We start from the raw sequence: 13,153 nt of genomic DNA on the forward strand, positions 1-13,153 counted from the left end.
CGAATACCCTCGGAGTGCAATTTTAGCTGTGAATGCACTCTTTGTGTACTTGTCCTTTCAAATGGAGAGTGGACAATCCGTTCTCTCTTAACTTCTCTTTATATTTTGGGCAGGCTCCACTCATTTGGACACCGTCCATGCTCATTAAAACAAGCACTACCTGGCCCAGGTTTGGTGCCTGTAGTTTTGTCCTGGAACATACAGTACAAGTCGTGGTGTTAATATTATTAGATAGTAGCTGAACATAAATAAAGGTAGACTGCAGTGGGAGTGTAGAACCTGTGTGTGTGTGTGTGTGTGTGTGTGTGTGTGTGTGTGTGTGTGTGTGTGTGTGTGTGTGTGTGTGTGTGTGTGTGTGTGTGTGTGTGTGTGTGTGTGTTTCGTGTACAGTATATGTGTGTCATAACACTGTTACTTACTGCCTTCTAACACTGCTCTGCCTTACAGAGAGCTCATGCTGTTTCGGTAAGTGTGTGTTTGTGTGTGTGTGTGTGTGTGTGTGTGTGTGTGTGTGTGTGTGTGTGTGTGTGTGTGTGTGTGTGTGTTTGTGTGTATGTGTGTGGACATGCATCTTATATTGTCCTCTGTCCTCTGCAAGTGATATTGTCCTCTGTCCTCTCCCGCTCACTGGCACACCCACCTGGCTCTTATACGTGTGCACTGGCCTTCTTTAAATGAACTGGGTTCTCTCTCTTTCTCGTCTCTCCGTCCCCTCCCCCCCCCCTCACCATTCATTTGTTCCTCCTTTTAACCGCTGTACTGTCTATTTCATCCTTTTCCTTTCCTTTTTACATATCCTACATCCCTCTCCTTTTATTTTCCTCTCCCCTCCCTTCCAAAACGTTATCTACTCAAATTAATCTCATTATCCCCCCCTCTCCTCCTCATATCGTCGTTGTTTCTCATTCCTTTTATCTATTCTTCCTTTTATTTATTCATTTCTGTCTCTCTGCCTCTATTCTCTTTCGGTCCTGGCGGTTATGTCGGGCCTATGCTCTGTGTGTGTGTGTGTGTGTGTATGTGTGTGTGTGTGTGTGTGTGTGTGTGTGTGTGCGTGTGCGTGTGTGTGCGTGCTACACTGCTCTGCTTTACGTATCATCTCTGTGTTTGCCTGCTCTGCAGCGGAGGAGACACAGGCCTCGCGGAAATAACCTCAGTGTATGTACCTCTATCTCTCTATCTCTCTCTCCCTCCCCTATTGATTCTTCTGTCAGTCATTTTTCAAACTGGATCTGCACCAAAATATAGTGCTGCAGTAGGACATTCAGTTTCAAGTTAATATCCTCTTGGTTTTCGTTCAATTAAACCCCATTTTTGATACTATTTATGCGCTGCATTTTTTTCCATCAATAGCGATTCAAGATATTTGTATTCTATAATTGCCAGGAGCAAGGTCTTGAGTCAGACATTTCGGGGGGACCAATGGGTGGGGTTAGCAATGTCCTCGGCAGTCAGTCTCAGTTCCTATGAGCTCAGGTTTTGTAAAAACATTTCTCCCTGTATTTTCAGTCTTACCTCTTCTCCTGTGCACATCCACAACACTCATAACCAGTGTTGGATGTACAGTATAGTAGCACACACCGGACACAGAGCGCCTGAGACAACCCATGCACACTCGAGTGTATCTACAGTAGTGGGTTGGGGTTACACGGCACATCCAGTATAAGTGTCCTTACTAAAGGCAATAAATTCGCTCGCTATCAAATATTAGGTGGTGCCTTGTCACAATTATTTAGGGAGACAAATGCTCATATTATATACAGTATGTTCTCTCTTTTTCCCTGGGATCAAGTATTTGCATAATACAGTTTTGACAGTCACATGAAACAGCTCGGCAGTGAGTTTACTGTGCTTCTCTGCACCTAAAAAGAGACACAATTTGAGTTGTGTTGATGCAGTGAACCCCCCCCCCCCCCCCCCACCCCCCACCCACGTGGTCAGCCAAGCCCTTTGAATCAACTGTGGCCTAATTGTCACGATTCAGATCTACTTTGATCACCTCTCCCTCTTTCTACCTATCCTTTTCTTCTCGGAGCTGTCCCCCAGTCTCTCTTTCTTTTTCCCTCTTTGTTTCTCTCTCACCCGTGTCTGCTCGTGTTGAGGTCGCTCTGCTCTCCATTGTTTGTTCTCTGTGATGACTTTCCCTGGAGTTCTGCTTGTATGCAGCGCGTGTGCGTGTGTGTGCCTGCGTGTGGGTGTGCGTGTATGTGTGTGCGTGCGTGTGTGTGTTTGTGGTCCTCTGTGTGTGTTACATGTGCGTTGCATCGCTGCAGACCGGGTCAACAGTGTATGACATAAGCATGGACTGGCCTGATGTGCGACTGTTGGCCTGTACGGGGGGATTGGCAGCGTGCCGGCATGTCATTAGTCATGCATGACATGGCAGAGCTGAGTTTCGCAGTGGATGTGATGGAGAGGAAGCGGTGTACCAATGAGGGAAAGTGTTGCTTTAGCCAAAGGCTGTTATTCCAAAGCCTGAAAGGTGGAGAGAAAGTTGGACAGAGACAGAGTGGCTGTGTCATGTTCAGCACTTCTGTCTCCCTTAAGTTGCATGACGCCATTGTTTGGAACTTTTCAGCGCATAATTTGTTACAACTAGGGGTGTAATGTAAAAATGAATTCAGCCAACAGCTTGTTTATACATACAAGTCACCGGATTGATAATGTTATTGTGATATGTCTTTTATGAATGTAAGACCAATTTCATCCCAAAATAAGACATATACAGTACCGTACATCTACAGTAAACAGTGATTGGAAAAGTAGTGCAAAGAGACACAGCTGTGTGCCTCTAAAAACCAGAAGTATTAGTAATGATATAAGTATTAATGTTAGTTGAGGTAGTAGTACTAACAGTAGTAATATGACTTCCTTCTTTTAACATTTTAACTTGTTTAAATTGCCTTTTCTTGCTTTTAACTTGTTTTCATTTCATTTGAGTTACTCATGCATTCAATTTCTTGTATGAAAGGTGCTCTATGATTACGTTTATTTAAAATAAATGTAATAAAAAGCCTGAAATGCTATATGGAAGTCATGCAGCTGCATGAAAACACTGGCAATCCAAGTATTCACTGATCATTTTGACAAAATGTAGTGTTTTGAAATGTTATTACATTCCTAGTTCCAACCCATGGAATAGTGAGGCTCATTATCATGACATAAATATTGAAAAGAAACGTGTCATTCCAAAATAGACGCCCAGAAAATGTGAAAAGTAACACATCCTTTTCAAGTGTTTGTGTGTGTGTGTGTGTGTGTGTGTGTGTGTGTAAGTGTATTAAGTGTAGTACTGTGCTGCCGGCTACCCAGAGCATGGCTTGTGTTAGGCTGCTCGGAGAGTGTACAGACCGCTGTCTGTGTGGAGTGCAGCTCCTCTCAGGACGGTGAATCCTCCTTGTGTTTGTCTGGGTCTTTGTCCGCCCTGCTGCTTTACGGACTGACATGTGCTTTATCATCAGGGTGATGTGAAGCTTTCCGGTGTTCAGAGTGTGAGCAGTGTCCTGTCCTGGTCAGAAGAGCCTGAGAATGAACCCAGCAAGACAATCAAGACTGGTTACAAAATACATTATGTATTACTGAAGCCAGTTCCTTTATATGCTTTGCTGTACCTCACTGTTTACCTGACATGTTATCTGATGCACAAACATATTAAAGGTCCCATGACATGGTGCCCTTTGAATGCTTTTATATAGACCTTAGTGGTCCCCTAATACTGTATCTGAAGTCTCTTTTATATAGACCTTAGTGGTCCCCTAATACTGTATCTGAAGTCTCTTTTATATAGACCTTAGTGGTCCCCTAATACTGTATCTGCAGTTTCTTTCCCGAAATTCAGCCTTGGTGCAGAAATACAGCGACTAGAGCCAGTCCCACAATGAGCTTTCCTTAGTATGTGCCATTTCTGTGTCTGCTTTGTAGCGGAGGAGAGAGGGGGCAAGGTGGAGGGTGGGGGTGTGGCCTTGACCAACTGCCACTTTGCTCGTTTGAAAGCCATGATGTCTCTCTCTCATGGGTGGGCCAAATTCTCTGGGCGGGCAAAGCAGAGAAAGGGGAGGTAACCTTGCTCCTTATGACATCATAAGGAGAAGATTCCAGATCGGCCCATCTGAGCTTTCATTTTCTCAAAGGCAGAGCAGGATACCCAGGGCTCGGTTTACACCTATCGCCATTTCTAGCCACTGGGGGACCATAGGCAGGCTGGGGGAACGCATATTAATGTTAAAAAAACTCATAAAGTGAAATTTTTATGCCATGGGACCTTTCAAAATTATTCCAGTAAGTTTGCGCATCACATTATTATGTCTTTACACACATAGTAGCCTACTAGACAGTTTCAAACAGATTTATAAATAATCCTAATATACCAGACAGGAAGTTACTGTTACTTTTTTAAAGGCCAACACTTTGACTTTGATTTTACTGATATGATTTGAACATGCACACCCTTGTGTTTTTGCAATACAACAATCAATCCCTTTTTCCTGATTCTCCTGTCGGGTTCTTGCAGAGCATTTTGACCAGACTCGAGGGTTATGGAATGTCAGTTTACCTTATCCACGTGGCTGCCATATTTGATTTATGTCACGCTGTTGTACATGATGTTGGGAAACCTACAGTGCCTTGCGAAAGTATTCGGCCCCCTTGAACTTTTTGACCTTTTGCCACATTTCAGGCCTCAAACATAAAGATATAAAACTGTAATTTTTTGTGAAGAATCAACAACAAGTGGAACACAATCATGAAGTGGAACGAAATTTATTGGACATTTCAAACCTTTTAAACAAATAAAAAACTGAAATATTGGGGGTGCAAAATTATTCAGCCCCCTTAAGTTAATACTTTGTAGCGCCCACCTTTTGCTGCGATTACAGCTGTAAGTGGCTTGGGGTATGTCTCTATCAGTTTTGCACATCGAGACTGACAATTTTGCCCATTCCTCCTTGCAAAACAGCTCGAGCTCAGTGAGGTGTGGATGAAGCGTTTGTGAACAGCAGTTTTCAGTTTCGTTCTTTACAGATTCTCGATTGGATTCAGGTCTGGACTTTGACTTGGCCATTCTAACACCTGGATATGTTTATTTGTGAACCATTCCATTGTAGATTTTGCTTTAGGTTTTGGATCATTGTCTTGTTGGAAGACAATTCTCCGTCCCAGTCTCAGGTCTTTTGTAGACTCCATCAGGTTTTCTTCCAGAATGGTCCTGTATTTGGCTCCATCCATCTTCCCATCAATTTTAACCATCTTCCCTCTCCCTGCTGAAGAAAAGCAGGCCCAAACCATGATGCTGCCACCACCATGTTTGACAGTGGGGATGGTGTGTTCAGGGTGATGAGCTGTGTTGCTTTTCCGCCAAACATAACGTTTTGCATTGTTGCCAAAAGTTCGATTTTGGTTTCATCTGACCACAGCACCTTCTTCCACATGTTTGGTGTGTCTCCCAGGTGGCTTTTGGCAAACTTTAAACACGACACTTTTTATGGATATCTTTAAGAAATGGCTTTCTTCTTGCCACTCTTCCATAAAGGCCAGATTTGTGCAGTATACGACGATTTTTTGTCCTATGGACAGAGTCTCCCACCTCAGCTGTAGATCTCTGCAGTTCATCCAGAGTGATCATGGGCCTCTTGGCTGCATCTCTGATCAGTCTTCTCATTGTATGAGCTGAAAGTTGTAGAGGGACGGCCGGGTCTTCGTAGATTTGTAGTGGTCTGATACTCCTTCCATTTCAATATTATCGCTTGCACAGTGCTCCTTGGGATGTTTAAAGCTTGGGAAATCTTTTTGTATCCAAATCCGGCTTTAAACTTCTCCACAACAGTATCTCGGACCTGCCTGGTGTGTTCCTTGTTCTTCATGATGCTCTCTGTTTTCCGCTTTACATGATACTTCACAGTGAGACATATCACAAGCAGGTGCATTTATACGGAGACTTGATTACACACAGCTGGATTCTATTTATCATCATTAGTCATTTAGGTCAACATTGGATCATTCAGAGATCCTCACTGAACTTCTGGAGAGAGTTTGCTGCACTGAAAGTAAAGGGGCTGAATAATTTTGCACGCCCACTTTTTCAGTTTTTTATTTGTTAAAAAAGTTTGAAATAGCCAATGAATTTCGTTCCACTTCATAATTGGGACCCACTTGTTGTTGATTCTTTACAAAAAATTACAGTTTTATATCTTTATGTTTGAGGCCTGAAATGTGGCAAAAGGTCGAAACGTTCAAGGGGGCCGAATACTTTCGCAAGGCACTGTATATGAGACGTAAATGACCAAGACAAGCAGTCTTTGGACAAAAATATTTTGACCAAATTTTTATAAATTTTCTGATGAGCAGAATAGGAGAGGAAATAATGACAAATATCTTAATAAATTCAAGTAGGAAGTGGAGAAAGATTATGTTGATCCATTAGTTAAAATTAAGCCAGATGTTTTCTACTAATCCACTATTACAAGTGTCTGTGTATGTGCTTCATGCATGTGTCACTTTATGTGTTAAAACCAGTAATAATTTGGTAGAATTTCCACTGAGAGTTTTGTTATTTTCTTTTTTGAATGAAGAAAAACAATCTCATTATTTTGAATATTACCAAAAAATGTGAGGAAAAATAACTATATATAATAATGTCAGGGTCTTTGTCCAATCAGCGCTTCTCTAACCAGCATCAAACACCTGGTGTTCTTTGCTGGTCTGATGACTACTACTACAGTACTAACTTTGAAAAAGAGGGGGAAAAAAGGCTTTCCAACCTGACTATGATCTGACTGAAATATGGCTGCCATTTGCCGGTGCATGTGAGGCATGGTTTCTATGGCCCTCCTTCATGCTTGCTCTCTGTCTCTGCCCCTTTCTTCTCTTCCTGTCAGTTCCCTGTTTATCTCGTCTGTTTCATTCCTCCACGTTTTGGTGAAGAAGCATGGTATTACATGTGCTTGTCAAAGGCTTAGTAGTTAGAGATTTCAGGTGCTATGGGTCAAGCTATTAGAAAGCAAACACTGTGAGCCAATATATGATTCAAGATGGGTCAAATAGTACATGTTTCAGATCAGATGGGTGCACCACCTACCTAGACCATGAGTTATTTGCTACTGCTGTTTGACCCAAGTCAGATATTGTCATTCAATATCCACATATACACACAGGAATGCACAATCTGACAGACATTCAACCACAGCGCTGCGGTAGTGTCGTACACTCCTTAAAAGTCAGCAAAGTGAGTGTTGAGTGTCGTCCTTCTCAGAGCTGAGGATGGACTTCACCGTTCAGGATGCACTAAATCTCACTTCTTTTCTCCTTCTCTCTTTCTTTCTCTCTCCTCCACTATTTTTTGTATCTCTTTTCTCCTCCTCTTATCACACCCTCTCCTATGGTATGTTGTCCCTTTCTGTCCGTCCCCTCTCCCTTTCTGCATCTCCCTCTCTCCGCGCTCTCCTTCGTCCTCGCAGACCATCACCGACACCAGTCCGATGCGCCGCTCCACCTCCAGCCTGGTCCACGGGCGTACGGGCCGGGGCGTGAGGCTGGACGACTACTCCCTGGAGAGGGTGGTGTCTGAGGAGGGGAGACATGGGGGAGGACGCAGACACAGGGACAGGAGTCACGGGGCCTCCCAGCGCTCCCTGACCAGATACACTGACGCCGACACGGGTGAGTCACTCATAGTAGACATCTATATACTACCTTTAATGCCTACCTCTAAAGGTTTAGAGCTGTAAATGCCACCATGTGTCTCCAAGGCTCAACTTATACTTACTGTAGGAGTACTTACTCTTTTGGCGTAGCTGTTGAACAGATATTTGGTGTGGCTGTAGGGTAATGTCTTTCTGTCTGTTAAAGGTCCCATATCATGCTCATTTTCAGGTTCATACTTGTATTTTGGGTTTCTACTAAAACATGTTTTCATGCTTTAATGTTCAAAAAAATCACTTTTTTTCTCATAATGTCTGTCTGAATATGCCTGTCTTCACCCTCTGTCTGAAATGCTCCGTTTTAGCGCCTGTCTCTTTAAGGCCCCTCCTGAAAAAGCCCAATCTGCTCTGATTAGTCAGCAATTCCCGGGTCTTCCGTATTGCACTTATATATGGTATAGTTGTGACATCACAACCGCACAGAAGTCCTGACAGCTCCTTTAAAGGCACCGTTTTCAGAATACAGGCTGCGTGCATTTCTCTGTGGATTGATCATTTTGATACTTTCACGGTATTTATATAGCAACTCGACCTGCTTTACTATCAAAAAAGACTTTGGAAATCAGACTTTTTACAAAATTTCAACTTTGTCCACGTTGCCGCTGCCCTTTCAAGGCGCATACATCCATGTGAGCAACCAATTCCGGAAACAATGATGACATATACTTGCGCTGCGGCTGCGCTTTGCCTCTCTGCTCTGTGCCCTACCTCGCGGTTTTGCCACGGCTCACGTGTAGCCAGCTTAAGCGCTTTTGCTAATGCTAAACATTCTATGTTGTCCTAACATTACTGTTAGCATATTAGCATGCACTGTATGTGGCATGCTAATGTCACTTAATGGTAGTATAACATTCTAACCGTGGCTCAGCTGTACTAGAATTAACAAAAAAAACATGAATACTCACATGCTAAACTTTAGCATGTTAACATGATAACTGCATGTATGTTAAAGGGCTATGTTAGCTGAGGCTGACAAAGTACTACTTAGGCTGTGTAGGGTTGAGCCAAGTCTGAAAATGTCAAGTTGAGCCTGATAAGCTGAGAGTGTCCTAAAATGGCCACCATACAGAGGATAAACAACATGGCCATTCCTCAGACACTTTAGCAGCAGGCATTGCTGTCTACCAAAATGCATTTTAATACTACCACTAGGGTCATACAATTCAGTCATCATTCAGATTCTACACATAGTGCCTTTAAGGTTTTATTAACGAGACAGTATTGTTGTGCAAGCCTTTTAGATGGTTTCAGGAAGAGTTGGTCCTTCAAATGTTTTCCTATGAGCCGTGTTTGCCAGAGCACAGTCAAACGCAAGTTCCTGTTAAATTATTTCCCAAATCAGTGACTAGGCAAAACCATTGACTGATATGAGATAAGTCCTCAAATAAATGAGAGAACACAACAGGATTTCTGTTGAGAAGTTATGGAGAAACTGGAGTTTGACACATGTATCTTAGCCACAATTTCAGATTTCCTAAAATTGACAATAAACACATACCGTACATAGACAACATAGACATCCAGCGATGATGTTACATTGTTGCAGTGTTGCTTTACAGCCAAGGGCAACTCAGTAGCAGTTGTTGAGACAATTAAGAGAAATCTGTGTATTTATTGAGCTAAGAGAGCAGAGTCGTTATCATATTCACTCAATTTCATGCGAGTCAAGCCTTGGCACAAAGAAGTCCTTGAAAAGAACATTGCCCACTTCATCACTAATTGTGAGTGCAAATTGCATGCTTCAGCTGTAAATAGAATGAAACAGGGCTGGCACAGTTAAACTCTAAATCTTTTTCTATAATTGGAGAGCTCTCTAATCTGATGGTGAGGACTCTCATCTGCTTCCTGCACCCAGTAGAGATGATGCTGTTTTAAATTAGTTTTCGTCGCTGTACATTTGACTGCCATGTTTAGTGGATTTTTGCAATCAATTTGTTTTTTTCTTTAAAATCCGATACTTGTTATTAACTTGTTTTCATTTTCTTTCAAAACACATTTGACTTACTTTTCCCTCATGAAAAGAACAATCTTTCATCCACCATAGTGATTTATGGGGGGGATATTGTAATGTTAGTTTCATTGGTGATGTTGTAATCCTAATGTGTATGTCCTCACCTCAGGTAGCTCAAATCTTGACAAAATCACAAGTGGTCTTGTTTTTGCCAATGTAAACTGAGACATGTCCTTGCTAGGTCTGGGCACAGACCTCAGCACGACCACGCAGTCGGGCGACCTTCCTCCCAAGGAGCGCGAGCGGGACCGCGGCCGGACCAAGGACCGTCGTCACCACCATCACCACCATCACCACCACAGCTCCATGGACAAGGAGCGCTACGGCCCTGACAGACACGATTACTCCCACAGGCACCCCCACAACCGCCACTGGTCCCGCTCTCCCAGCGACGGGCCTGATGGACGTGGACACAGACAGGTGGGCTCCACAGACACCGAGATGAATGGCAAGATTAGGGACAACCTCCCAATACCGTCTTTCCTGTTCTTTCTTCTTAATTTCCATATATGGAGATGACATTATACAAAGCTTTTTACTCAATACAGGTTGGATTAAAAAAGCCAAATAGCCTCGAGGATGTTCTGTACGGTCGTTGTGGATACTTCAGGGCTGGACAGTGGTACTTAAACATCCTAACTAGTTACATTATACTCAATCCTGTAGTCACAGTAGGGTAGGCTTTCTCAGGTATTAGCCTATGTTTGAATCCCACTATTCCTGTTTCTAGGAGCTGAGCACAGAGGTGAATCATTCATAATATTATGAAGTGATCCTTAACCCCTGTCTTTTGCACCCTCCACGACAACTGTTAACACAGTTCACAGAAAGTCATACACCAACTTATGTATATCAATCTCTCTTTTTTTTGTGTTATGCTTTTTCTTTATCACTGTTTCTCTCTCTGTCCATTTTTCTTCAATGTGACGTGTTGCTTCTTGATGTCAATTTTTTGCCTCATCACTGTTTTTGAATGATTTTCAATGGTGTCTATCTATCTATCTATCTGTCTGTCTGTCTGTCTGTCTGTCTGTCTCTCTATCTATCTATCTATCTATCTATCTATCTATCTATCTATCTACCACCGCCACTCTATCTATTCTGGTCTCTGTTGTTGTTGTTGTGGTGCGTTTTGATTTTCCTTGTTTACATTTTGCTGTAGGGCAGTAGTTCGGTGAGCGGCAGCCCGGTCCCCTCCACCTCGGGGACCAGCACTCCGCGGAGAGGGCGTCGCCAGCTACCCCAGACCCCTGCTGTACCCCGACCGCATGTCACCTACTCCCCTACTGTCCGCAAGCCCAGCTACGGCCCCCCGGGGCCGGGCCGTCTGCGCTCGCCCTCCCCCAGACACTTCTCCCCGCCAGACCACGACAGAGGCTACCACCACCGACCCCCTTCGCGCCAGGTTTCTCCCCACCACGGGGCATCCCCGCCCCGGCACGGTTCGCCGCGCTCCCCCAGGCACCAGTCCCCGCGCTCGCCCCTCCACGGCTCGCCCAGGTCCCCTCACCGAGGCCGCTGGAGCGGGCCCCCGCCCGGGGACAGCCTGGAGGGCGACGGACCCTTCTACGAGCGTGACTACGAGTACGAGCGGCACCATGAGCCCCCCGCCTACGAGCAAAGCCTCTCCCACGGCAACCCGCACCCACATGGGGGAAATCCTCACCCGCGCTCGCCTAGGACTGCCCGCCACGGGCCCCCTCCGCCCCCTCACCCGCATCCACGCAGGGTCCCCAATGGCTACCGCTCATCCTCACCTTCCCCACATCGGCGGGGGCCCCCCGGGGCACCCCCCCATCCACACCACCGCCCCCCCCACGCCCGAGGGCCCCGCAAGGGCCTGCATGAACCTTATAGCGAGACGGACGAGGACGACTGGTGCTAGCGACCACAGGAAGCGAGGGATAAGGGCAGGAGAGGAGAAGAATAGCAGCCTCCGGTGCTCTGGCCTTGGATATGTAGACTTTTTTTTAATAAAGCAGAGTTGGTGAAAATGTTGAGGGGGGGGGGTTGGCGCCCCTCAAACCCTTCCTTTACCCCTCAGACTCTTAAATGAGAGGAAAGGGCGGAGGGGAGGGGGGGTGGAGGTGCTGCAAATAGCCTTTTTACAGATTTTGCGCGAGACTGAAATCAGTGACAGAGCAGCACACGCATGAAATGAAAAAGAGACAGCCAAGACAACTAGGGGGCAAGGCCCAGGCACAGTTTACCTCTGCCTCTCTCCGTCTCAGAACTACACTTCCCAGAATTCTGTGCTTGACCAGCAAGGCCGGGCTGCAGGAGGAAGAGCGAGGTGTGAGAACGAAAAAAAAGCGAGGGAGGAGCGTGCCAAATGGCCACGGATGATCGCAGTTTACGAGGCCTAAAAGCGCTTCTCCCAGTCATGTGATTCTTTTGGTTTTCGTCAGATGTGTGCTATCTGTCGCTGGCCAGTCTGCTGATGTAAAAGCCTGAACACGAGCTGGAACACAGAGTCCACTGCTCGGACTCTGCTCCTCAAACAGATGTGTTTAAAGAAAAATAAATGAACAAAAAGCCAGGACCCCCTAACCCTTACCATGCCAAGCTATGCCTCCAGAAAAATCAAACTTGAACAATGAAGAACAAAATGAAACTTTACATGACAAAACAATGAAAAGAGAAAAAAAAGGGAGAACAACCACTTTATCTTTAACCTTTTTTCCTTTCCAAGGGACAGAACCAGGAAGCTCCGCCTATACTGCAAAAACCAGCCAATCACAGCGCTGGCTGATATTTGATGAGTTTTATCATCTCTGTTTACTGTTAAAGACTCACCTAATGCTGACGGAACTGGTGTGACATCACTTCCTGTCCGGTGGTGGTGGTGGTGGTAGTTGAGGGGGGCGGGGGGGGCACATGTGGGCTCACTTCCTGTTCAAGTGGGCTATGGGGGACGGGGGACGGGGGGGGGACGGGGAGTCTCAGATAACTTGAGAGGGGAGTCGGACACTTCGTCAAGCCCCTTCCTCCTCGGTTACCCGACCCGGTGCAAGGCGAGGGATGACCTCACAGGAAATGACATCACGCGGTTGAATGGGGCGGAGGAGAGGAAAGGAGGGATGGGGAAAAAGACTAATTTCTTCAGTATTTCTTCTATCGATTACTTCTCCTTCTTGTTCTTCTTCGGACATTGGAGCTTGGTTCTTCTGTTGCATTCGCTCAGCCTCCTTTGATCTTTTTCGGAGTTTGATGGAAACCTGCATGATTGATTAAATACATACTAGAGAGGAAATCTAACTGGTGTGGGTGGGACCTGGGGGCTTTATAGGAAACTTTGCATTTAGGTTTACAAAAGAAGTTCTCTTCTATCAGACTCTCTCCCTCTCTGACATCTCAAATGGAGTTTCCGTTTCGTTTTTACCCAAAACGGATTTTGACGGTCGGCAAATTTAGTTTTTCTCCGTTTTCTGCCGATGCCGTTCAAAAG

General features: G+C 45.1%; 1 protein-coding gene across 2 annotated transcripts in view; it reads left to right on the forward strand.

Annotated features, from left to right (window-relative positions):
• The window catches only part of cacna1ab (calcium channel, voltage-dependent, P/Q type, alpha 1A subunit, b), a 223,386-nt gene extending 211,690 nt beyond the window's left edge, over positions 1-11,696 (forward strand). For both annotated transcript variants that reach the window (XM_039794714.1, XM_039794706.1), the window contains 5 exons: positions 448-465; positions 1,123-1,158; positions 7,452-7,653; positions 9,887-10,125; positions 10,868-11,696. In XM_039794714.1, the coding sequence (XP_039650648.1) occupies positions 448-465; positions 1,123-1,158; positions 7,452-7,653; positions 9,887-10,125; positions 10,868-11,590 (1,218 nt within the window). In that variant the 3' untranslated portion in view covers positions 11,591-11,696. The remainder of the gene's footprint in view (positions 1-447; positions 466-1,122; positions 1,159-7,451; positions 7,654-9,886; positions 10,126-10,867) is intronic.
• Positions 11,697-13,153: the final 1,457 nt, after the last annotated feature.

Source organism: Perca fluviatilis, chromosome 1 (assembly GCF_010015445.1).
Source record: "Perca fluviatilis chromosome 1, GENO_Pfluv_1.0, whole genome shotgun sequence".
Taxonomy (NCBI): Eukaryota; Metazoa; Chordata; class Actinopteri; order Perciformes; family Percidae; genus Perca; species Perca fluviatilis.